The 27,441-nt window shown below is 39.2% G+C and overlaps 1 protein-coding gene across 2 annotated transcripts in view; it reads left to right on the forward strand.

Moving 5' to 3' along the window:
• The window catches only part of ttyh1.S (tweety family member 1 S homeolog), an 88,028-nt gene that overhangs the window by 56,312 nt on the left and 4,275 nt on the right, over positions 1 to 27,441 (forward strand). For both annotated transcript variants that reach the window (XM_018226929.2, NM_001092705.1), the window contains 9 exon segments: positions 1,255 to 1,366; positions 5,031 to 5,257; positions 7,534 to 7,629; positions 13,246 to 13,318; positions 19,627 to 19,702; positions 20,719 to 20,774; positions 24,319 to 24,411; positions 24,731 to 24,823; positions 26,868 to 27,010. In XM_018226929.2, coding sequence (XP_018082418.1) covers positions 1,255 to 1,366; positions 5,031 to 5,257; positions 7,534 to 7,629; positions 13,246 to 13,318; positions 19,627 to 19,702; positions 20,719 to 20,774; positions 24,319 to 24,411; positions 24,731 to 24,823; positions 26,868 to 27,010 — 969 coding nt within the window.

The following is a 27,441-nucleotide window of genomic DNA, read 5'->3' on the forward strand; positions in this document are numbered from 1 at the left end:
AATTCAAGGACTGTCACATTGCCATAGCCTTATTTGTAGCACAAATCTTCCCGTGACCCATTTAGAAGTTTGTATAGAAAGCAATACTGTATGTATGTAAAATGAATTGTAACAAGACATTCAGCAGTTTGCTGATCTTGTATACAGGTAACAAAACTCTGGGGTGACTTCTATGTCATAGTGAGGGGTGTCTTATGGCCCCTCGTTATTCTGTATAAACTGTAAATATAATATAATATAATTATAACACAACATGCCATTTCGTTTCGTACAGTTGTTATATCTGTTACTCTCTGACATTAGAGGTGAAATGACAAATATTTGACAGGTTGCTTCCAGTATATGTGTGTGCACTTGTGTTTGGTACCTCAATTAGTGATGGGCGAATTTATTTGCCAGGCGCGAATTCCCAACGAATTCCCTGCGGTGCAATTTCGCCAAAAACAAATGCCGGAGTCCAAAAAACGGTCGCCAGCATCAAAAACGAGACCCAGCGCAGTTTTGAGAATTTTTCACCGTTTTGCAAATTTCATGGGAAATTCGATTCCGATGAAAGGCCCCAAATTCGCCCATCACTAACCTTAATATTCATGAGACTATTGAACGAATGTAAAAGGGGTGGTTCACCTTTCAGTTAACTTTTAGTATGTTATAGAATGAACAATTCTAACTTTTCAATTGACCCTCTGTTTTTTTAATATAGTTTTTGCATTATTTGCCTTCTTCTTCTGACTCTTTAAAATGGGAGGTCACTGACCCCATATAAAAAACAAATGCTCTTTAAGGTTAGAAAATGTATCATTATTGTTTCTTTTTATTACTCATGTTTCTATTCAGGCCTCTCCTATTCATATTCCAGTCTTTTATTCAAATCAATGCATGGTTGCTAGGGTTATTTGGACCCTAGCAACCAGATGGCTGAAATTACAAACTGGAGAGCTGCTAAATAAAAAGCTAAATAACTCAAAAACCACAAATGATAAAAAATGAAAAACAATTGCAAATTGTCTCGGAATATCACTCTCTACACCATACTAACAGTAAATCTAAAGGTGAACAACCCCTTGAAGTAGGGCAAAAGGAGAAAGCTGTATTTAGGTTATGGATTGTTACTGAGGCATATTAGGCCGAGGCAGCACCACTGAAAAATTATTTTTGAGATACTAATTAATTAGTGATTTAATGACTGTAAATTAATTTGTCTCTGCCATGGGAATAACAGAACTGACACCTCTCTCCATTTCATTCTCACAGTGCTGGAATTGGCATTGGTTTCTACGGAAATAGCGAAACAAATGACGGTGTATACCAAGTGACCTATTCTCTTATGAACGCCAACCATACGCTGACTTCCATCAACCTGCTGGTGAGTATTGGCGGGCACCCCCCTCCATTGATCCTCCTTAGGAAAGCTCTTAGACATGGGTCTAAGATGTGACATTTGTGGGTCAGAATCCCACTAATATATAAATGTTTTATAAATTGTTTCTTTTATCCATTGGCATTAAACTAATCCCACTAGAACATTGCAGCCAGCTGTGCCGAGGGGAGGGGAACAATGTGAATTATTAGAGTTCTCTGAGGACACGGACATACATTTGTACTTTCGGAATAATGGCTTAATTGCTTTATCAGCCATACACAGCTCTTTTATATAAAAGATGATATAAAAGGTATGTTATAAATACAGTATTTGTACTTAAAGGGCATGTAAAGGCAAAAAAATAAAATCCCATTTTTACTTTCTCTAATGAAAAAGAAACCTTTAATACTTTAATTAAAAAATGTGTACCGTTTTATAAGAAACCTGACTGTATGCAGTGAAATTCTCCCTTCATTTACTGCTGTGGATAGGAATTGTCAGATGGTCCCTAACTGCTCTGCAGGGAAACAATCATACTTTTTTTCTGCTGACTGTTATCTCCCATTGTGTACTGTAGCCTCCCACTGCCTACACTAGTCTCCCACTGCCTATTGTTGTCTCCTATTGCCTACTGCCTGCTGTTGCCTTCCTATGCCTACTATCATTAACTAAAGTCTACAGCACAAGAGTGCATCTGGCACCACCTCCTTATGGGTACAGAAAGTGCTTGGCATATGAGCTAGAAAGAGTTTAGTTTTAAGTTTTCTATTTTCCACTTTTGGCTCCAGCGCTTGTACCAGTACAAAGAATTAAAGAGCCCTCGTGTGTCTGCCCTATTTAGATTCAAAACGAAGCATCTGCCGGGCCCTCGTATATTTGATATATTTATCACTTTGATTCAAAGGAATTTTCAGATCAGATAATGAAGCTTGCAGCCCTTAAACCAAATAACAACTGTGTCAACTTCATTTGTGTGTTACACAATGGGCTGATGCTGCTACTGCCACCCGAGGGGTTAAAAAAGCATGTTTTCATGTTAAACTCCTCCTTCTTCCCTTGTCCTAAGGGGGTCCTCTGTCGCTCCACATTAAAGCTGCAGATTATTCAGGCAGAAGGTTGTTGGTTCATTGTGTATCGAGGGCCCCCCGGCAAAAAGTGTCACTGCTATTATTGGCCACATGGGTTGTTGCTGGATGAAAACAGAGTTTTTTTGCCCTGTACTTCTAATACCAAGTTATGATCATTGAATATATTCTCTATTGAGTATTGAGAATTCTATGGCCACTATTCATCTCATTGAATTAAAATACAGTGTACTGATTAAAGGTAACACTAACTACTGGCATATAAATGTAGGTTTATCCCTTTAAGAAACAATTTCTCCTAGCCACCGCTCTGGTTCCAGCACTAACCTTTGCTCCACTGGCTAGAGGAACTAGTAATATTTTTAATTTAATGTGGTATGTCAGCTACACAGATGTACGCTAAATATTGTTTCTTTGTTACTTTTTCCATCAGTCCAACAGGCTCACGGACTTTAATTTTTGGATTGACACTGGGCATCTCACATAGGCACCTGAGGGCTGCCCCGCTAAAGCTGGAGCGCTAGGCACGGGAATTGAATTTGGGAATTGGAAGCATGCCCTATGTATACAAATTGCTTTACCTCCCTGACATATGGCCATGTCTCTCAGTGTAATGCAAATAGATAAGGGGGCCCAGTGCTCACTAAGATTAACTACTATGTTAGCTTTATTTGCCATACCAAATGGAAACAACATTTTGGGGGTAAACACCTCCATTGCAAGCATGGGCTCTCATGTGCCTATATAAATGTATGGGTATTCTCATATACTGTTATCATCCATAGTGTAACCCCCACTACTGTGGTTGGGAACTAAAACTTTATAAAGGTGTTTTAAAGGCTGTTTTACAATGCGCTGCTCCATACATTATAAGGGTATCCATGTTGTATATCTATTTTGATGATACTACAATCAGATCATAAGCTTCTCTATCTAGTGGATCAAGAGTTAAGCTCCCCATAGACGCTCATAGTTTTAGAGAAGTGCGACAATCCTTCGAAATTATCGTGCGGTTAGTGGGATTCGAACGAACGTACATCTTACGATTTTTCGGCCGACATCTGTCAGGAAATTGATCGGCCAGGTCAAAAAATCTTTGTCGATCCCAGTGCAATGTATCTATGTTTGCAGGGCCAAGCAGGCAGCTCCCCTTTGTTTTCCTGGTAAATTGGTCTTTTTAGTTGATGGTCAATTCGTTCCGAGAAGATCGTGGTCTCACGATGAGGATCGGATCTTTTAAAAATCTCAACATCTATGGCCAGCTTTACTGTTGGAACTAGACCCATCCCTTGACTTGACTACCCTGTAAACCAGGCCGTCAACTGTTTCTAGTTGGTCTTGGAATTAGACACATACAAGAGTCCTCTGCACTCAACCCATTATCAATATATTTAAGACAGAGACATTTTGTGCTACTGCTACTGAAAAATGCCTTACCCTTTAAACAACACAGGGATTGTTTGTCCATATATTGCAATAACGTCAAAGTCATCCCATATCTGGCCAGTCCTATGCTCAATTTTCATCTGATTCATTAAGAATTCAATTGCTTCATTATACATTTTACAAAGGGACTAGGTTTTACTTGCAACTTACTTGCTGCTTTCAAAGTAAAACTCCCAAACTTGGCTGCCCTTTTATTAGACACCAGTGGGATCATTGCACCTCATTGCACCCCCGCCTAATGGTTTTAAAAATTAGTGTTGAGCACAACTTTCACTTGTTTGTTATAGTTATACAGGAGCAGTGACCAGCTCCATGTTGTAGCTCCCACCCCTCCCAGCTATAGTCAGGTGATCCCACTGGTGTCTAATAAAAGGGCAGCCAAGTTTGGGAGTTTTACTTTGAAAGCAGCAAGTAAGTTGCAGGTAAAACTTAGTCCCTTTGTAAAATGTATATTGAAGCAATAGAATTCTTAATGAATCAGATGAAAATTAAGCGTAGGACTGGCCAGATATGGGATGACTTTGACGTAGTTGGCCAGCTTAAATATATTGCAATATATGGACAAACAATGTTTTGTTTAAAGGGTAAGGCATTTTTCAGTAGCAGTATGCACAAAATGTCCCTGTCTTAAATATATTGATAATGGGTTGAGTGCAGAGGACTCTTGTATTTGTCTATATGTATTTTGTGGTCACACCCTCATTGCACCCCCGCCTAATGGTTTTTAAAATTAGTGGTGAGCACAACTTTTCCTTGTTTGTTATGGTCCTGGAATTAGTGGTGATATTACAGGAGAGGCCCAGAAATCTTACTCTCAGAAAGTGACCCCTGCAGGATGCTGAGTGGTGATATCACAGGAGACGTTCTGCAAAGTTACTTCCTCTAAGTGACCCCTGCAGGGGTCATTTTCTGAAAGCAATAGGGCTGAGCTTCTGCAGGGATTTCAGCTTGCTGCAGGGGTTATCTTTTTGGAATCTAAAATCAAGATGATTCCATTCATTAAGTTAAAGACCAAGCTCCTATACCTGACCTACAAATTACTTGTTTGCAGACAGTAATTGGTATACTCTAATTAAGAAATGTATGCCAGCCCATACCATTTGCCCCCGTGTTTATGTGATTTCTTGCTCTCCCAGGTTTCAGATACAGTGGAGCTTCTCAGTTCCGTGGTGAAGAGTGACCTGACTCAGCTGGAGGAGATCTTCTCTACGCGCACAGAGTTTGTGGTGATGATCCGTAATACCAGGCGGCAAGTGGAGTCTGTGGCCCAGCAGTTGACAGAGATTTCTTCTTTCTTCTGGAAGGGAGCTGAACTGAATCCAAGTGCGCTAGCAGAGCAAGTGAATTTCATTGAGGATTATAGGTGAGAGTCTCTGAGTCCTTGCATTAGAGTCCTGCAGCGGGTCGGGTACCCCAAAAAAGCGGGTACCCTGTGGAATGAGGGTAGGTTTTTCAGGTGCGGGTATAGATGTGGGTCTGCAGGTTGCAGGTCTTATCTAAATTTCTTATCTTATGTTATATTGTCTATATCAGAGGTCCCCAACCTTTTTTTTTACCTGTGAGCCACACTCAAATGTAAAAAGAGTTGGGGACCAACACAAACATGAAAAAGGGTTGTGATTGGCTATTTGGTAGCCCCTATGTGGACTGGCAGCCTACAAGAGGATCTACTTGGCACTATACTTCGTTTTTATGCAATTAAAACTTGCTTCCAAGCCTGGAATTCAAAAATAAGCACCTGGTTTGAGGACACAGAGAGCAACATCCAAGGGGTTGGAGAGCAACATGTTGCTCACGAGCTACTCGTTGGGGATCGCTGGTCTATATTTTAGTCCTTTTAAAATTTTACAACATGTGTCTCTGCCCGCCCACTTTTGATGATGTCACTTCCGGTTTGCAGAAACATCACTTCCTGTTTGATGGTGGTCAGCGGGTTGCGGGTCGGGTTGCAGGTAAGGCAGTTGCAGGTCCGGGTCGGTTAGCGGATCAAAGTGGGTAAATATGCGGGTTGCGGTTCGGGTCTCGGGCTGTGGCTGAAGGAGGAATTACAGAATACTTAATTCATACAGTAGATAAAAGTGAATAAAGTATCTTATAGCATTGGGTCCTGACATATAAATACCCCTCTGAGAGGCATGTTTTGCCTTCCTCCGCATCATCTAACAGTTAGGCAGGATTATATAGACATAAAAGGTTGAATTTAATGACTATGTGTCTTTTTTCAACCTAACTGACTATGTTACAGGCATGGTAACTGTTGTCCAGAAAGCTCAGAATTATAGAATGTCTGTCTCTCACAGATTTCATTTTCTCCAAATAATACAAATTTTTTTAAATCAATTTCCTTTTTCTCTGTAATAATAAAACAGTAGCTTGCACTTGATCCAAATTTAGATGTAATGAATCCTTATTAGAAGCAGAACCAGCCTAGTGGGTTCATTTATAGGCACATTTACTTAGCTCGAGTGAATGAATAGAATAAAAAATACTTTGAATTTCGAACGTTTTTTTTGACTACTTCGACCATCGAATTGGCTACTTCGACCTTCAACTACGACTTCGAATCGAACGCTTCGAACTAAAATCGTTTGACTATTCGACCATTATTGTCTCTTTAAAAAAAAACTTCGACCACCTACTTCGCCAACTAAAACCTACCGAACATCAATGTTAGCCTATGGGGAAGGTCCCCATAGGCTTTCCTGTCAATTTGGGATTAAAGGAAAATCGTTCGATTTTTCCTACGATCGATCGAATGAATGAAATGCGGTAAATCCTTCGACTTCGAAGTTGAAGGATTTTACTTCGACTGTCGAATATCGAGGGTTAATTAACCCTCGATATTCGACCCAGAGTAAATGTGCCCCCTAATGTTAACATGATATTATAATAGACTTAAGGTATAACGATCCAAATTATGTAAAGATCCATTATCTGGAAAGCCCCAGGTCCCGAGCATTCTGGATAACAGGTTCCATACCGGTACTACATTACCCCTTTTTCCAAGCAAAATGTGCTTTCTGCCTTGCACCGTGCTGTACCAGAGGTAAGTTTTTTGCTAAGGCTGTTAACTTTGACAGAGAGGAGGAGGATGCACCTTCCAGTAAGATATTAGGAATATAAATCCCAGCTATTTGCCCCGGTTGCACCGATAGTTGACATACCCTGGAGATTGCCATTGGGTAGGCAGTAAATATAGGACACTGTTGTGCCGTTCAATGCTCCCTGCTGATCCATGGCTTCAAATCCCCAGGGTCTGCCTATAAGAGCCCACACACACACAGAGGATTTCAGAGTGGAATTGTTAAAGTAGTGGTGAAATCTGCTCTGTGTGTGCGCTAACAGGCACATTCCATATCTGTAAGTGCACACAGATAGAGGGGGTAGAAGACAGAAGATTGTTTGTGTCTACCTAGCAAAGAAGATGACCCGTGCCCCATTAGCCTAAGGCTGCTGGGAGTTGTAGTAAGACAAAGTGCAGACCGATTTATGTCATTTTTCCTCAGCCTTCCAGCATTATTATCATGTATTTATATAGAGCCAACATATTGCGTAGCATTAACCCTTTTTCCCTAACTCCATATCTGATTATAAAATATCATGCCCAATTTAATATAATGTCTCTGTTTTTATATGCAGGTGGCTGGCTTACATTCTCCTCCTCCTCCTGGATCTGATTATTTGTCTCTTCACCTTACTCAGCCTCGCCAAGCAGATCAAGTGGCTGGTTATTGTGTAAGTGCACCGCCTAGTGTTCATTATGTGTACACGCAGCTAATAGAGAAGAGCAGGGAAGGAATGTGTTAAAGATCAGCAGAAGATATGTCAGCTCACATTGTATTACCAGTGGCATGCTGAATCCTGGATTTACTGATATGGGTAATGTAATATGATAACAAGTGTAAAATGTGCTGCGGGGAGATAAACCCATAGCAGCCAATCCGCAGTTAGCAATTACTGCTTGTAATTATTGTTCTGCTCACGCACACAAACATGCATTTGAACACATGGAATGATTACTGGTTATATGGGTCATGGTGTTGGTCTTAACCTTTATGGTCCAACATTGGTTTTTTTTTAAAAAAAAAAGACATCTTTAGATGATAATGATGATTAGATTTTTTTTTTTTAGATAATTTTTTTTATTTATAGTATGCTTTGGCGGTGCCTATTAGCAACTTGCACACACACCTCCAATTGGCCCCACTAACTTTACTTAAGACCCCAACTCTTTTGGGAGTCTGAATTTTGGGACTGTTCCCCCTAAATGATGGAGTATGATGTATAGTCAGTTTTTGATTGCAGAGAAGAGTAAAATCAAACCATGGGGGTATATTTATCAAAAAGTGAAGTAAGAGATCACCACAGTGAAATTCCGCCATTCTTCATTCATTTCTATGAAAGGCATATTTATCAAAGGATGAACTTTCACTTTCACCCGTTGAGAAATACTCTTTTAAAAATCCCATAGAGAGTGGCAGAATTTCACTCAAGAGGACTGTGGCGATCTCTAACTTCACTCTTTGCTTTCCCTTGCACAGCCGCAGTTCTGTCATGCTATATGGACATCTTTACAGATCAAGCAGACTATATTGATTGTGTCTGAAACTCATTCATTTCATCACCACAGGACTTTAAGATCTAAGTGACTAAAGCTCCCCATAGACGCGACGATTCTTCTTGCCGAACGACCGATTTTAGGGAAGTCCGACCGATCCTTCGAAATTATCGTGCGGTTAGTGGGATTCGAACGATCGTACATCTTACGATTTTTCGGCCGACATCTGTCAGGAAATTGATCGGCCAGGTTAAAAAATCTTTGTCGGTCCCAGTGCAATGTATCTATGTTTGCAGGGACAAGCAGGCAGCTCCCCTTTGTTTTCCTGGCAAATTGGTCTTTTTAGTTGATGGTCAATTCGTACGATCGTTCAGAGAAAATCGTGGTCTCACGATCAGGATCTGATCTTTTAAATATCTCAACATCTATGGCCAGCTTTAGACAAAATGCCTCATTTACAAAAGAGGGGCAAAGTACAAACTGCATGAAAAGGCTGTATTCTCTGGATTTTGAACCTAGCACAATAGTATTTGCTATGGTGGCCACCTGTTCAGTTTTGACCTGGGCACAGCGCCGGATTTGTTTGCCGGCCACCCCTAGGCCGCGCGGTCCAACCAGACGGCTGCACGGTCCTAGCGCCCGCCTACACTTCCCCTTCCCAGCACGCCTGCGAAAAAGCGCCGGCGCAGCTGGTGTAATTGAATGGGGATGCATACTTCCTCATAATGCGGCTGGGCGGCATGCCGTCCCTATTTTTTGCCGCCCTAGGCCCGGGCCTATGTGGCCTCGCCATAAAAAAAAGTATATAGACCACCATTTTTGTGTACTTTGAACCCTGCCTTCCAAGCTAGTATGTACAGTATATACTTCTCTCGTATGCACTTCTGTCCTGTTTCTGATCCTTTTCTCTGTATGTGGCTTTCCCCCTCTATTTATAGACCCGCCCCACCGATGACTAGTGATGGGCGAATCTGTCCCATTTTCGAAAAATTTGCGAAACGATGTAAAAGCTGTCAAGGTCATGTAGAAGTGAATGGAAGTTCCCTTTCTTTTCTTACAAAGATCAGCCTGTCGTTCATAGTTTTAGAGGTTTTCAAAATGTTCATTGTTGGAGAGATTTTTTGTTCTGCCACAAAAATGTGCGGTTTTCAGGTTTTTTTGGCAGCTTTTTTCATGCACACTTTTTTGTATTTGCATCTTTTAATAACTTTCATGGCATTCTTGGTTTTAAAGAGATAGAGTTTAATTGTGGTTTCAAAACCCACTAAAACCACTAAAATTCCACCTTTAATAAATAGGCCTCCATACAAACAACTTAAGAGTAAATTTCTCTGGAGTGGCATTTTGGAACTACAATTCAATTTGTACAAAATACCCATTTTAAGGCTTTTGTTAATATTGACTCCAGTCAGTGGCTTAACTATAGCGGAAGCAGACCCCTCAGTCACAGGGGGCCCAGGGAACAGGGGGCACGGATTGTGGGGTCTGCTTCTTCTATAGCTAATAAAAAAACCTTCTCCCCATTTGCTCTCTCTTACTGAGGAAGGGGAAAGCAAGTCGGGCGGGAGTGGCCGGAGGCGGGATGTGGGGTCAGAGCGGGTGTGGGAAGAAGTTGGGAGGATGGGGATCGGAGTGCGCCAGGCCCCTCTGAAGATTTTTTTGCAGGGGGCCCAGCGCACTCTAGTTACCCCACTGACTCCAGTTGAACTCCAATAATATTTCTGACTCCAGTTTTAGTATACTCCACATGAATCCACCCTCCCCACACACACAATTAGGTTTGTCCAAAATGTCCTGTCAAAATTGCTCCCTGTATTTTTATTCAAAAATATAAAATGCTTCAGTACAGGTATGGGATCTGTAATCTAGAATGCTCGGGACCTCGTGTTTTCTGAGTAAGGGATCTTTCTGTCTACCTTAAGTCTACTAAAAAGTAATTTTAATATTATTTTAACCCAATAGGCTGGTTTTGCTTCCAGTAAGGAATAGTCATATCTTAGTTTGGATCAAGTTCAAGCTACTGTTTTATTATTACAGAGAAAAAGGAAATCATTTTTAAAAATTTTAAATATTTGATTAAAATGGGGTAAATAGGAGACAACCTTTCCATAATTGAGAGCTTTCTGGATAATGTTTTTTTCTGGATAACAGATCCCATACCTGCAGGGTATGCATGCTATTGAAATGTTTCACCTATAGGTTTTCATTTATTAAATAATATTGTCTGGTTTGTGTTGCAAGCTCTTTAGCCAAGGGGCCAGACGTGCAGTACATCTTGCATCTAAAATACCATGGAGGGAAATAGTAACACAAGGCCACTGCCTGTGGGAACCCTTTGCCCTAATACAATCTAAATTGTTCATTGATCATTCTGAGCTTTAGTTCAACTAATTGATCAAGACTTTCCCCTCTAATCACTCAGGGCTGCATAGAAACCAGTCCCTTAATTAAACATTTTTCATTAGATGCAATTGAGAAAAGTGCAGAGGAGCAAACAAATCATTATCAATATTTACCTTCCAGATAACCCTGCATTTTGCTTCACTGGGAGAACTATAGATCCATGGACCCTAGAGAGGATACGAATGTTTCCTGTTATACTTGTTGCTCAGTTTTTCTAATGCAATTTTTCTTTTATTTGGAGAAAAGTTTCATTATTTATGCCCAGGGGTTTGAGAACAAACCTTATTTCAGCGAGTCCACAAATAATTGAATCCCTATAATGGATATTTTTCCAACCCTACTGACCCTAAAGTACTTTTGACAGCTCCAGCCGAAGTCCCGCGTTTGCACTGAAAAGTCCCGACTTTCTCTGCACCGAACAGCCAGAAAAAGAAACAAAGTTTCTAATTTAATTGGCTTTTGGTAGAAAGCCCAGAACAGCCACCAGGTGAAGCTAAGATACTTTTGTAACAATTTTGAGATAAGTAAATAAGTAATTGTAACAATTTAGATAAGGAGGTTCCTTGAGAAAAGTTAGACTCAGAGTTTAAAGGACCAGTAACGTCAACATTTTTTAAAAAAGTATACATTGAAAAAAAACACCAAGACAAATTAAACTTTTAAATCGCAGACTTTATTAAGAAATAACTTACCGAAACTCTGCTTGCGCTCCTCTTCAGAAAGCGATCGGGTGATCCATTGTGCAGTGCTCGATTTCTCCTCCCTGCCTTCCTTATAGGAGATAGCCAGGGAGGAGAAATCGAGCACCGCAGGATGGATGGTCGCCCTGTCGCATTTTCTGAAGAGGAGCGGAAGCGGAGTTTCGGTAAATTTTTTCTTAATAAAGGCTTTGTAATTTTAAAGTTTCATTTGTCTTGGGGTTTTTTTTTCAAGGTATACTAATGAATTATTTATTTTTTTTTAAAAAATTTGACGTTACTGGTCCTTTAAAGGGCAATTCACCTTCATTAGCAAAACTGTAATAACTGAAAAAACACAGAAATATGTTCAGCCTTTCATAACCTGACAAATTTTGTAAAATGAACATGGTAATTAGGGGATGTGGCCACAAAAACGGGAATAGTTCATAAAATTTTGCCGCCCCATGCGCGTCAAATTTCTTAGTCCCTCTTTTTATTTCCAAAATGTTGGGAGGTATGCATAAAGCCTTACCACATGCCGAGAAGACCATGCATCAAGCAGTACAATACCTAATTAACTCTTATTTGTGTCTCCTCATAAAAAGCTGGGAAGGTAATTGAGGACATGGAGACAATAATGGGCTCACTCATCAAGGAAATCAATGCTCATTTAATCAGCATGGATACTGGCTAGTTGGAAATTGGGGTCCCTGTGAATCCATTTATCTATGTATGGTGTAGGGATGCACCGAATCCACTAATTTGGATTCGGCTGAACCCCCGAATCCTTCGCAAAAGATTTGGCCGAATTCCGAACTGAATCTGAATCCTAATTTGCATATGCAAATTAGATGTCGGAAGGGGAAAACATTTTTTACTTCCTTGTTTTGCGAGAAAAGGTCACGTGATTTCCCTCCCAGACCCTAATTTGCATATGTAAATTAGGATTCGGATTCAGTTTGGCTGGGCAGAAGGATTTGGCCAAATCCGAATCCTGCTGAAAAAGGCCGAATCCTGGCCGAATCCCAAACCGAATCCTGGATTCGGTGCATCCCTAGTATGGTGCCATCAGAGACTTAATTGTATAGTATATTTGTTTGGAAAAGACACAGCAGGAGATTCTCACTTCCTGGTTAGAGCTTGGGACATGGATTGTGAACCCCAATTATTCAGAAAGAGACATTGGCATGATAGGAACATAGAATAGGTTGCTTGTGCATCTACTGGCATTCTAGATACAGGTATGGGACCAGTTATCCAGAATGCTCGGGCCTGGGGTTTGACGGGTAACGGATCTTTCCATACCTTACTTAAAATGTATTTAAATAAGAATATTGCCTGCAAAAGTACTGTTTTATTCCTACAGAGAAAAAGAGAATTGTTTTTAAAAGTTTGGATTATTTTGATAAAATGGAATCTATGGGAGACAGTCTTTCTGTAATATGGATCTTTCTGGATAATGGATTCCATCCCCGTATTCCAGCATCCTCTAGGGCTCAGTGTTCAACCTTGGGTCCCCAGCCCTTTATTGTATATTGAAGAATGCTGGAACATCACCTGCTGTACTCCAGTTACAGTATCTGCTATTCACTATCCCTCCCAGGAAATATTTGTGCCTAAAAGAGGTCCCTAGTTTGTTATCCTGATAAACTGCAAAGAAGACTGGGCCTTAATGTCAAATATTAAATATGTGTTCTGTTCCATTTGCAGAATGACCGTGGTGAGCTTCTTTGTGCTCTTACTGAGCTGGGGATCCATGGGACTAGAAATGGCCACGGCTGTGGTAAGTCATTGTAGTCGGCACTGTGCTGATTTTATTCCTGTCTTTTCAGTTTCTCATATAGAAGCTCAGGCTGCCATACTGCTTAATCAAGTCAATACACGTTGTATGAAGGAGGCCACAAAGCATCCACAGTTCTGTGCTGCAAAACTTTTATTCCAAAATACACAACATGTTTCGAGTCAGCAAGGACCTTTTCTTGAGAGTCCTCTGCACTCAACCCATTATCAATATATTTAAGATATTGAGACATTTTGTGCATACAAAAAGCACAAAAAGCTCCCACCCTTCCCAACTATAGTCAGGTGATCCCACTGGTGTCTAATAAAAGGGCAGCCAAGTTTGGGAGTTTTACTTTGAAAGCAGCTAGTAAGTTGCAGGTAAAACTTAGTCCCTTTGTAAAATTTATAATGAAGCACTAGAATTCTTAATGAATCAGATAAAATTAAGCGTAGGACTGGCCAGATATGGGATGACTTTGACGTATTGGGCCAGCTTAAATATATTGCAATATATGGACAAACAATCCCTGTTTTGTTTAAAGAATAAGGCCTTTTTTTGGTATTTAAGGCACAAAATGTCTCTGTCTTAAATATATTGATAATGGGTTGAGTGCAGAGGACTCTTGTATTTGTCTATATGTATTTTGTGGTCACACCCTCATTGCACCCCCGCCTAATGGTTTTAAAAATTAGTGGTGAGCACAACTTTCCCTTGTTTGTTTCCGTAATTTGGAGCTTTCTGTATAATGGGTTTCCAGATAACAGATCCCATACCTGTACTTATTAAATTAGTTTTGAAAATGTGATAGTAAATTGTTAGCGATGAGCGAATTTATTTGCCAGCCATGGATTGTTTGGCGAAACTGTGGTCAAGATTCACCATTTGCTGCGCAAAAAACGCCTAATGACCTTCATGCATTTGGAGAAAAAAAAGTCACCATAGGAAAATACGCCCATTGACCTTAATGCATTAGGACAAAAAAGTTGTCATAATAAAAAAAGCCTATTGACTTTAATGCATTAGGACTAAAAAAGTCGCCATAACAAAAAACACCCATTGACTTTAAGGGCTTTAGCACACAGCAGATTCGGGGAGATTTAATCGCATCTTCTGCGGGGCGACAATCTCCCTTAACTGCTTTCCACCTGCTATAATGAGAAAATGTCAGCGCCAATACACTCGTGTCGCTTCGATTTCCACCCTTCGGACAACTTTGTAAGTCAAAGTGGCGCAAGTGCAGATCCGATTAGTCGCCAGGCGACTAAATACCCCCAAATCTGCCCGTGTGCTAGCTCCCTAATGCATTTGGAGTGAGAGAAATGGTCTCTCGCGCTAAAACACCCATTGACTTCAATGTGTTTTGCAAAATATTTCCGTTTCGTGAGTTTTTCCGCAGTTTCGCAAATTTTTCTTTGGGACAGATCACTATAAATGATCATTTCCATCCATTATTTGATCACTTCGGTGTACACAAGCTGATTATTGGTGGGAAGTAAAACATTGATAGTGTTGGATTGGGCCTCCTAGTTTCCCCAGCTGACATCCACGAGCCAGTCTAATCACCGTGAGATATCACCTGTGCCAAATGGAATTTGTGTGGCCTAGCCCTATGATGGAAACAAGAAAACCAAACTATGTGGCTGCCAGTTGATATCCCAGTAGTCCAGTCTGACTCTGAACACTCATGACGACTTCTCTTACTTTGCCTTCAGTGATGTTTATAAATAGATGCTCTATAAATAGGCCTCCAAGATTCTGCATATTAAAAAACTTTGAAAAAGGTCAGATTGCTGACCGAAACATCGGGTTCTTCCTTTGTGAAATAAAAACACCCAATTGATTTTTAAGTCCTGAGTGCGAGACTTTTTCCAGTTTTCCATTTTTCTCTTTATTTGCACCCAGGCATATATATAGTGAATAAAGTACCCCCTCTTTTAAAATATAAGGATATTATAAGTTACCGAGGAGTTTCATGACCATATAAAAGCATGAGGCCGAAGGCCGAGTGTTTTTATACAGGTCATGGAACTCCTAGGTAACTTCTAATATCCTCATATTTTGCAACTGGGGGTACTTTATTTATTATAATACACAAGTTTCAGTGAGTCATGTGACCGAAATGACATCAGAACTCACTGTTTATAACTGATGACATCAGAACTCACCGTTTATAAGGATATAATTTACAGGATATTCATGGCTTTTGTGTATTATATATATATATATATATATATATATATATATATTTATATATATATTTATACATATATATATATATATATATATTTATACATATATATATAGTGAATAAAGTACCCCCTATTGTAAAATATAAGGATATTATAAGTTACCGAGGAGTTTCATGACCATATAAAAGCACGAGGCCGAAGGCCGAGTGTTTTTATACAGGTCATGGAACTCCGAGGTAACTTCTAATATCCTCATATATTGCAACTGGGGGTACTTTATTTATTATAATACACAAATTTTCAGTGAGTCGTGACAGAAATGACATCAGAACTCACCGTTTATAACTGATGACATCAGAACTCACCGTTTATAAGGATATAATTTACAAGATATTCATAGCTTTTGTGTATTATATATATATAGTGAATAAAGTACCCCCTCTTGTAAAATATAAGGATATTATAAGTTACCGAGGAGTTTCATGACCATATAAAAGCACGAGGCCGAAGGCCGAGTGTTTTTATACAGGTCATGGAACTCCGAGGTAACTTCTAATATCCTCATATTTTGCAACTGGGGGTACTTTATTTATTATAATACACAAGTTTCAGTGAGTCATGTGACAGAAATGACATCAGAACTCACCGTTTATAACTGATGACATCAGAACTCACCGTTTATAAGGATATAATTTACAGGATATTCATGGCTTTTGTGTATTATATATTTATACATATACAGGGCAAGAGAAAGTATACAGTGGTATCTCAATGCCTTCTCACTGGCAGCAATAAAAAGAGTCTAAATAATTCAAATTAAAAGCTCTGCCAATTCTTGTAAATCCACTTAGGTTAATTTAACATAAATATCACACTACTGCGAGGCTAAAGATGAATGTCAGTGTGGATCTATAGGTAGGGTTGCCAGTTGATCCCATTGTTATTAATAAGGAAAAAATATAAATAATAGCAGATAAGGGTCTTGTGACAAAAGGGGACGGTTATATTACTGGTCGAGAATACACACCTTCAATCCCCAAGGTCCTACTGAGGATAAATTTCAATGTACAAAAAGTAAATAGAAGGTGGATTACAAAGACAGTAAATTAAATTGTACAATTTATTAGTTATACACAATCTCTAAAACACTGGCCGGCCAGGAAACACAATGAATAAATTAGGAATAAATCTACATAAAAACAATTATAGATTCAATCCAGGTGGGTAATCACTTTTCCCGTAAAGCAAAAAATCAAGTAACGGTTTCCTTGGTTGTGATGTATGCTTGTAGTTTAAAAAGCAAGAAAAAAAGTTGTGTGTTGTAGTTCAGCAAGATGGAAAAGTTTTTCAATTGGGGTTGTTTTGGTATTTTTTTTTCCAAAAAAGGTGGCAACCGTATCTATAGGGATGCCCTGAGGAAGTGAAGCTCTTTGCCCTTGTAGCCCATGTCCTGCAGAGGATCCTCACACTCGGTATTTGCCTGGATTGATTCCCAGCAACTGTGCCATGTTTTTCATATTCATTCCGCTGGAGGGATCTCCCTATTCCAGTGCACCCTCTGTCCTGCTCGGCTGCCCATCAAATCCTATGAAGCGAGATAATTTAATTGGTCTGTTTCGTGTGCTGGGTCAGTGGTTTCCCCCAACCCCTCGCCCTCTGTCGCATCTGTCAGCTTTAATAAGCAGCCGAAATGAGATATTAATGCAATTCTGCTGAACCTGAGCTGCGCTGCCCTGTTCCCAGACGCTTCCTCCTCCCCCATTGAGCTTAACCCTCTGCCAGTTGGGAGTCCAAATCTATTAGGAGGATGAGAAATATTAAAATAAATGTGCTTCAGAGTCAGTCCTATTTAAAATGCAAACTCTATTAATAGGAAATCGATGGGGTTTTACAGATAAACTCAGAGATATTGCAGCTGCGGATTGTAGAGCGGCATTATAATCTGTGATTTAATAAAGCGACCCTTAAGGAATTCCAGTAGAGTAAGCTTCAGAGATATCAGCAGCATAGGTAAATGAATCAGTAGTGACCACTCAAACCACTGGTTGTAATTAGTGATCAGCGAATCTGTCATGTTACGCTTTGCCGAAAAACGGCAAAAAATTCAATGGGCATTTTTACACTTGACAAATGCATTAAAGTCAATGGGTGATTTTTCTTATGGAGTTTTTTTCTCCGAGTTTTTTTACGTGGCGACTCAATAGCAAATCCATTGCTGACGAATAAGTTCACTCATCACTAGTTCTAATGATTGTTCCACCCTGGGAGGTTATTGAGCTTGTGCAAAAGTGTGGAACTAACAATATCAGCTTATTAGTAAGGAAGTTAAAGGGCATGTAAATTCTAAAATAGAATAAGGCTATAAATGCTGTATGTTGTATACTAAATATAAACATGAACTTACTGCACCACAAGCCTAATCAAACAAATAATTTATGCTTTCAAAGTTGGCTACAGGGGGTCACCATCTTGTAACTTTGTTAAACATCTTTGCAAGACTAAGACTGTGCACATGCTCAGTGTGGTCTGGGCTGCTTAGGGATCGTCATAAACAAAGCTGCTTGAGTTCTGCATGGCTGGGAAGTAAGGCGGGGGCTCCCCCTGCTGTTCATAAGTATGATTGTTTCCCTGCTCAGCAGTTAGGGACCATCTGCCAATTCCTATCCACAGCAGTAAATGAAGGGAGAATTTCACTGCATACAGTCAGATTTCTTATAAAAACGGTACACATTTTTTAATTAAAGTATATTGGAGATAGGTTTCTTTTTCATTAAAGAAAGTAAAAATGGGATTTTAATTTTTTGCCTTTACATGCCCTTTAAAAGTCACAAGGAGTTCCATGACATATAAGCAGGCCACGTACCATTATACAGCTCATGCTGCTTAAATGTGACCTGTACCATAATATATAATAGCTGAATTTCCTAGCTGATTGTGCCATTTCGTGATATATACAGTATGGTTACATTGGAGTTCTGGGAAATGTTGAGGCCCATACTTTCAGTATAAAATTCAAGAAAGGGCTTATGGAAAATACCTTTTTATAACCACATTATAACACAGTGCTATGCAATATGTTGACGCTATATAAATACATGTTAATAAATAAATATTAGAAAAGCAGAACAGGTGTCAAGTGCACATGATTCTGTGTAAGAAGTAAATAAGTGCACATGATTCTGTGTAAGAAGTAAATAAGTGCACATGATTCAGTGTAAGAAGTAAATAAGTGCACATGATTCTGTGTAAGGAGTAAGTAAGTGCACATTATTCTGTGTAAGGAGTAAATAAGTGCACATGATTCTGTGTAAGGAGTAAATAAGTGCACATGATTCTGTGTAAGAAGTAAATAAGTGCACATGATTCTGTGTAAGAAGTAAATAAGTGCACATGATTCTGTGTAAGAAGTAAATAAGTGCACATGATTCTGTGTAAGAAGTAAATAAGTGCACATGATTCTGTGTAAGAAGTAAATAAGTGCACATGATTCTGTGTAAGAAGTAAATAAGTGCACATGATTCTGTGTAAGGAGTAAATATGTACACATGATTCTGTGTAAGGAGTAAATATGTACACATGATTCTGTGTAAGGAGTAAATAAGTGCAAATGATTCTGTGTAAGGAGTAAATAAGTGCACATGATTCTGTGTAAGGAGTAAATAAGTGCACATGATTCTGTGTAAGGAGTAAATAAGTGCACATGATTCTGTGTAAGGAGTAAATAAGTGCACATGATTCTGTGTAAGGAGTAAATAAGTGTATATGAAATCCCCGGGATTCCAAGTGCTCCCATAGGGAATAATGAGTTGCAACCTGACTTCTGTTGTTCAAAAGCAGTTAGGACTTTATATTCATCTATTGTTTTTGGGACAAATCCTAACACTGGATGATAGGGAGGGTCCTGCTGCATTACATATACACTGGTAAATTTGGTGGCAGTATTGCTATAATGATTAAACAATATCATGCAGGTGAGATGTTAAATGTTGAGCAAACAAAGCCATGCAGATCTATAAGGTAATGCTATGGCAACTGAAGCACCATCTTGGTCAATATTTCTGTTGGTTAATTTCACTGCTTCTTATTGAACATATTTGGGGGTGGGTTGTGTCTTTTCAGGGACTGAGTGATTTTTGCTCTGATCCAGATGCATATGTGATGAATCAGACCCAAATGATTACAAACATTAACCCTGGTAAGTAGCTACAATAGCACCAGCACATGAAGTCATTATATATATATGGATATATTGTTAGGTGTATGCCCAACATCCATACCAGACAGATGAAGCTAGTGGCCTTCCAGATGTTAAACAGGACCATTTTATCCATTGACCACCAGTCAACCTAAGCTAGATCCTACAAGGGACAGACTTCTAATGGCAGCAGTTTGCTGCCATGTATTTCCCATGCATATGTGTTAGACCTGAAGAAAGAGAACCTATAAGGCGTACTGAGAGAATCAGAAAACTACCTGCATGGACCAAGGACTTTGTGATGTGAATAATGCATAATATTGCTTTAAGATGCATACTGTTTAATTGTTGCTGTTTATTATAGTTGTCCAAATGCTTTCCTACTATAGGGGGAATATGTGGTGTTTATACAAATGGCCTGTAGATGTCACTGTGCTCAAGACATATACTGTGCATACTTTCTATACAGCTTGTGGTGTTAGAGTTGGAAGTTACTGTTGTGTAATGACTGCATGAGCCTGCTAATAAAGCACTGTTATACTCTACTCATCCTCAGCTACCAAAACATAACATTACCAACATACAGGAATTTTGCAAAAAAAATTTGCTTCTGGGTCCATTAACCACAAGGCAGAAAGGTGGTAATGACTTCTTAGCCAGTGCTTAGCGTCCCAGCTGACAAATATTTGTGTGTCTTGCTCCATAAGAGGCTGTTTGTGTATTTTGGGGAACATTTTCTTGTCAATTCATTAGACAGGTTCAGTGGCGTAACTAGAGTGCGCCGGGTCGTCCTGCAAAAAAATCTTCAGAGCCGCCCATCGCACTCCGATCCCCATCCAAACACCCACTTCCTGTCCCGCCTCTGCCCCACCCATGTCCGCCTCTGCCCCAACTCTGCTCATTGCCACCTGACTTGTGTCCCCCTTCCTCGCTGCAGGTAAGAAAGCGGCTGGGGAAGAGGGTTTTTTTATTAGGAAGTCTTCCATCAAAGCCTTAATGTGTCTGTTTCTTTTCAGATATTTTACAGTATTATATCTCCTGTAACCAGGATGTGACCAATCCCTTCCGCCAGGTATTACAATACTCGTGCTGACCTCATGCGTTTTCATGGAATGGTAGATAGATACATTTAAGAGGAAACTGAGAGCATTTAAACTTACTGCCTTGTGTGAACTGACTTATTTCTACAATTATTAGGGCAGTGATGGAATCTTTGTGAGTCCAGAGTGATTCCGAAGCTCCCGTTGTTTTACTGCTGAGCACTGCAAAGTGCACAAAGGGTCAGATTTAATCCCCCCATATTTTCATATACAGCAACTGTAAAACTGATCTAAGGAAAGTATTATTTATATATATATATATATATATATATATAAAAGAAATGGAGCGGCACACAATCTTTATAAAAAGTGTATATTCAGGTTTAACACATCAGTACAGCGATGTTTCGGGCAAGCTCTATGCCCTTTAGCAAGCCATATACAAAACAGCATTACACACGTGAAATTTAAAATCAGTATACAGGAAATAACCTCCTAATTAGCATATTGCATGTTCCACATCCATCACTTGACTAATTTAACCCTACAAAGGCATTTCAAGTATCAGAGGAATAAGAATAGGTCATAGTCCCTATTTACACCTAAAGGATATAGTGATTTAAATGAATTAATCCCCCACACCTCTCTTTGTTTTAGCTTCAGTTCCCTGTCTCCCCCTCAGTTTATATACATCAATCCCACATCGTGATGGGTTACTAACATGCGAGTGAATACTTAAAGAGAAAGCTCGTTACTCTGTGCAGCAAATGGAGTTTTTTCTACATGAATTGGAGATTATACTGGGCTGTAATTATTTCACTTTTACTGATAACTTTTACCTTCAGCTACGCAGAACCGCGATGGGATCTAACGTCAACCCATCATATGCCATTGCCTTCATGGCAAGGTTTGAAGAACTGTACATATATTTCGATGTAGACTTCACCAGACAATGTTTTGTCTGGTGGAGATACATCGATGATATTCTTATTGTGTGGCTGGGTGACGTTGGTTCCCTTCAGCGGTTCCACAGTAGAATTAATGGGGTTCATCCCTCTATTTCTTTTTCACTTACTTTTGATCTCCAAGAAATCTATTTTCTGGATGTCTTAACATATAGAGATCAAGGTGGCCATTTACATACTTCACTTTATGCAAAGCCTACGGACAGGAATCAGATACTACATTATACAAGTTACCATCCACCACACACTAAAAAGTCGATCCCTGTCAGCCAATTGTCCAGAGTACAGAGATTAGTTAGTGACACTCAAGAGAAGGATATTCAGGAACAAGTTATGTGTCAAAAATGTAGAGAGAGGGGATATCCGGAGAGAATAATTCAACAGGCCCAACATAGGGTTACATTCCCTCGGGCTAAGAGTAAACAATCTAATCATATACCATTTAAAACAACACCATTTATCTCATATTGAAAAGGTAAAACCATTGGAGCACAAGTTACCTCATCCCAGAGGAAAGTTAAAACTAGAGAGACTAAAGGTTTTTGGGGAGGCAAATCTAAGGGCATGTTTCCCTGTTTAGGATGTTCTCAGTGCTCATTTGTATTGAAGGGTAGAGAGTTTACTCATCCCCATACCGGACCAACTGTTATTTTTTTTTTAGAAAAAATTAAATTTCTGAAAAAAAAATAGAAATCTGAATTTTAGCAAATAAGCCCCTACTGTCCTTTTTGTCAAAATTCTAATTTATTTCAATTCAAATAAACTTAAAATTTTACCAAACTCAAATGATTACTTATTTATTAAAGAAATTGATTGAATACGTGATTGAATAATATAGAGAAAAACGCTGATCATTTTCAATGGGTCTATCAACTCTGAAAATAACTCGAAAAATTAAAAAATCCCAAATTGCAAAAAATTAAATTTTACCTAGAACAGTTCTTATTGACTTCTACATAAAGGGGCAAATTTACTAAAAAAGATTTTTTCCCATGAATCATGTTTTCTCTAAAAAAAAATCTTGTTTTTTTGTATTTCTCAAAAACTCAAAATTTTTTAGATTTATTAAGTGTAAAACCACAAAAAACTCCAGTGCAAAACTGTGCCAAGTAAAAGCTGTCCCATTGACTTCCTATAGAAGTCAGTGGGAACTGCGCTGATCCTATTGGGCTATTTTTAATCAATTCAGACTTTTACAGGTTTTTGGATTTGTTTCTTCTTTTTGCTAGTAATTGTCCTAAAAACTTGAGGTTTTTGTAGATTTCCGTTCATACTTTTTATAATCGGATCTTTTGATAAATTCCATGGCATTTGTAGTTTAAGAGGAATAGAGTTTAATTGTAGATTCAAAATCCTCTAAAACCACTAAAATTCGACCTTTAATAAATAGGCCTCTAACTCACTAGCTTTTAGATGCTGCATTTAAAGGGGTTATTTACTAAAATTTTACTTTTTCACACTCCTACCCAAAAAAAAATCCAAAAATCCCACCCAACTCCCAATCCTTAATTTACAAAGACATTTTCTCAAAAAAATCTGTGCAAAAAAAGTTGCGTCAAAATCAAGCGTCAATTTGAATCATACAAATTTTTCTAATTGAAGCTCCTAAAACTTGACTTTTTCGAGTGTCGCCCAAAAAACTTGAAAGGTCTGTATAATAGAAAATCAACACAAACAGCATTAAACCAGTGAGAAACCTACAGGCAAAAAACCTATTCCAATTGTTAAAGGGAGCATCTGCCATTGACTTCTACATGACTTCAACGAGTAGGTTCGAATTCTGATTTTTAGCATCTTTGGAGCATAATAAATCTCAAAAAAAGTTTTTTCCCCTCTAATTCCTCTTGATTTTGTCCTCTCGACCAGAAAAATTCAAGGCTTCATAAGAAGGTCTCTAAAATTTGTGTTTTTCTAGTTTTTGGTGCTTAATAAATCTCTAGAATTCAAATTTTTGAAACTTTTAAATTTGTGATGTGGTAAAAATCCTTCACTTGGTAGTTCCCAGATGTGACACTTAGGGGCAGATTTATCAAGGGTCAAATTTCGAGGTGATGGGAGTTTTCTTAATCTCCCATCAATCGAAATTCGAATAAAAAAAGACCAACAGAAATTAATTTAAAAAAAAAATCGAATTTTTGAACTTCGGGTGAATAGGATGTAATCAATTGTTCGATTCAAATTCAGATCGCATTCAATTGGATTCGAATCTAAGGATTTTCAAAAAAAAAAAGTCCACCAAATAGTTTCTAGGAGGTCCCCCATAGGCTAAAACAGCAATTGGGCAGGTTTTAGATGGCGGATAGTCTAAGTAGAATTTTTAAAGAGACAGTACAAAATAAATTCCGATATTCACATTTTTACATTTTTTTCAAGTTCAAATCGAATTTGGACTATTCCCTAGTCAAAGTACACTAAAATTAGCTTGAAATTCGAATTTAAAAATTCGATTTTTCAATTCGATCCTTGATAAATGTTATTTAGAAATATTTTGATTATTTTAGCTCCATAGTGATGCAATGAGACTACCTTATGTGCCCCAGTCCTGGCACCATTTGCACTGCACTATACTACATTAACAGATCTTTCCTTGCACCCTATTTCTACATTGCAGAGATTAACCATGTCTCAGCGGGCTCTGTCCAACATCCATTCCCAGCTCCATGGTCTGGAGCGAGAAGCTGTCCCTCAGTTTCCAACTGCAGAGGTAACAACATAGATTTGCTCCCAATGTATTTACAAACGGAATCTGCACTTCTCATTATCTGGCCAGGCTTTTTGTTGCATTTATGCCTAATAAGTAAATAATAGTAAGTGGAACTCTGGATGCTAATGCAAAGAGGCACGATTGAACATTTCAAAAATCCTTTGGGATTATCCTGGTTGCTAACATATGTGTTCCCTTCCAACCCAAAGCTAACCAGGCTAAATAACTGAAATGGTTTCATCAGTCATCAGCAGCTTATTTCTATACAAGGTGCATAAATGGTTTTTTAGCTTCTCACCCATTCTTTTCCATGAAACAGAGAAACGTATTGGTGGTCCAAGGGATGCTGAATACGACTGAAGGCAATTTTCATCATCTTGTGGCTCTTCTGAACTGCAGAGGGCTTCATAAGGTGAGACTGAGGGCAACGTATATCCCACTGCTCCAAACCTTTTTGTGGAGCATCATTCCTATTGCTTTGTGTATCTCATTGAAGTTGATTCATTGCCAGTACCCAAATGGAGCAGAAGATTTTTCCAGTGAAGGGGCCTCATTAATAATTTCAAGAATTGTTTCTTTTGTATCAAGTATTGGTGCCTGTTGGGCAACCCCTAGTCCCAAGTGTGGGGATAAACATGGAGCTGTTTTATCATTGCAGTGTTATCAGCTGTACAGCAAAGGGGGATTGTTAATGTATAAATTGCCCACCAAAAAAGGAGAGCCCTCACGACATTGGGGCTGATTTACTAAAGGGCGAATTGGCCATCGCTAGCAAAAATCGCCAGAAACCCAATCCAATTAACTAAGAGGTGTAGAGGACAATTTGCTAGTGAAAGAAACAATCAGAAACACAGTTTTGCGTCCTATCGCTAGGCACATTTTATGTCATTACTACGCAAATTCACTAAAGGGCGATTTTCCAGAACGTTACCTCTTTAACCAGAGTTTCCTTCACCACCTTAGACCAGGCGAACTGATAAGATGAAGATACATCCTCCTCCATCTTATGTCAGTGACATCACATCCCGTATGCCGATAAGTCATGAAAAAAGAGAAGACGCTGGTGTTTTTAGATATTTTAAAGCGGGATTGCCTTCAAAAGTCCTAACTATTAAAGATTTTTGTGTTAACATTTCTTTCCCAACCATTTGAGAGTCACAATTGTTTTAGGGTGGGCTCATGTCTAGGACATTAGAAGATCTCTTCTGTCTTTATTTTGCTTCCTTGGACACGTGTAATAATAAGTGGCCACTTCAAGCATTTGCACCAACATCTCTAATAAAGACACATATACAACCTATATGTACCCGTCCTATTCAAATTGACCTACTGTAAGTGTAAGAGTACTAATGAAGATTCGCTAGGAAGAAATAAACGCTAGTGAAGGATCGCTAAGAAATGCTCGCACTGATTAATAACTGCTGGCAAATTTATGCCTGGTGAAGTGGCGCAAAGTGTGACAGAGCATTCGCCCTTTGGTGAATTTGCCCCATTGAGACAACCATCAGTCTGGCATATTGTTCTTAAAGGGCAAGGAAAGTTAAACTAAAGAAGTAGCTAGAAATGTTGTACATTATGTTTTGTGCTTCTGTACCAGCCCAAGGCAACCACATCCCTTTAGCAGTAAAGATCTGTGTCTCCAAAGATGCCCCAGTAGCTCCCCATCTTCTTTTCTGCTGATTCACTGCACATGCTCTGTGCTGCTGTCACTTACTGAGCTTAGGGACCCACTCACAATATACAGTACACATAGAATAGAAATGTCACAATATAAGGCTGATTATTAGTAATTAATATGTATAATTAATGGCAGCAAAGAAACCAGTGCAATTAGCATCAGAATTTAATAATCAGCAAACCTGTAGCATCAGCTTATATTACAGGGGAAGCTCATTTTCTGCTGGATAATTAGTGACGAGCCCTAAGCTTAGATTCTCAACAGCCAATCAGAGCCCACTGAGCATGTGAGTGTCACAGACACTTTCCAAGATGGTGACCCCCTGTGACAAGTTTGAAGTCCTGGATCATTGCTGCTATTGACAAGCTGGTGCAATAAGTTCACTATATAAAATATGGCATTTTTAGTCCTATTCATTGTTAAGGTTTCGTTCTCCTTTAAGTCATAGTAGTCCGGACTGTTTGAAGCACATTGAGGTTTGTCTGGTTGTAATTCATTGTTACCTGTGCAAATCATAGTCTACAAAATCCATGTTTTCCAGCTTGGGATGTTGGGGGTCTGATATGGGGTGGTTTGTGTGGGTGGGCTTAAGACTTTCTGATCACTATAGAACAAAAGTGTAAAAAAATAAACTTTTATAATGAGACATTGAGACCTGGGTATGTGGGTTTGCTCTGATACTGATACTGACAAGTTCTAATCTCACATTGACGTGTCCATCTCTGGCTGGTGCATGGTTTGTATACTCTGTAGTGACACCTTATTTGTATTATTCCAGGACTACGTGGATGCTCTGAAGGGACTTTGCTATGATGGCATGGAAGGCATACTCTTCCTTTTACTCTTTTCTTTCCTTTCCGCTCTCTCCTTCACGGCTGCCGTCTGCAGTTTGCCCCGAGCATGGAAACGCTTTCGGAACAGGTGAGGGGGAGTCAGGCCTTTCATCTACGTCTCTGTCAAATCATATCCAAATGTTTAGTTTGGAAACTGTGAGCAAGTTGACTGTGTAGAGCAAAGATTCAGTGGCAATTCTTTCATATTTATCCCTGCCACATCATACTACCGACACTGTAAAATAAACAGGTATTCATATATTCATATACAGGTATTGGTGTACAAACAAAGGGATACGAACATCATTTTCTAACCTGCCAGTTTTCAGAAATAACCAATATTCCCGGCATTAGGGCAGAGACAGACGAGAAGATTCAGGGAGATTTAGTCGCCCGGCGACAAATCGCCTCTTCTTCGGGCGACTAATCTCCCTGAACTGCCTCCCGCTGGCTAGAATCGAAATCGCCGGTGGGATTGCACTCAGGAGGCAACTTTGGGCAAATTCCGAAAACGAAGCA

The sequence above is a fragment of the Xenopus laevis genome, chromosome 7S (genome assembly GCF_017654675.1).
Source record: "Xenopus laevis strain J_2021 chromosome 7S, Xenopus_laevis_v10.1, whole genome shotgun sequence".
NCBI lineage: Eukaryota > Metazoa > Chordata > Amphibia > Anura > Pipidae > Xenopus > Xenopus laevis.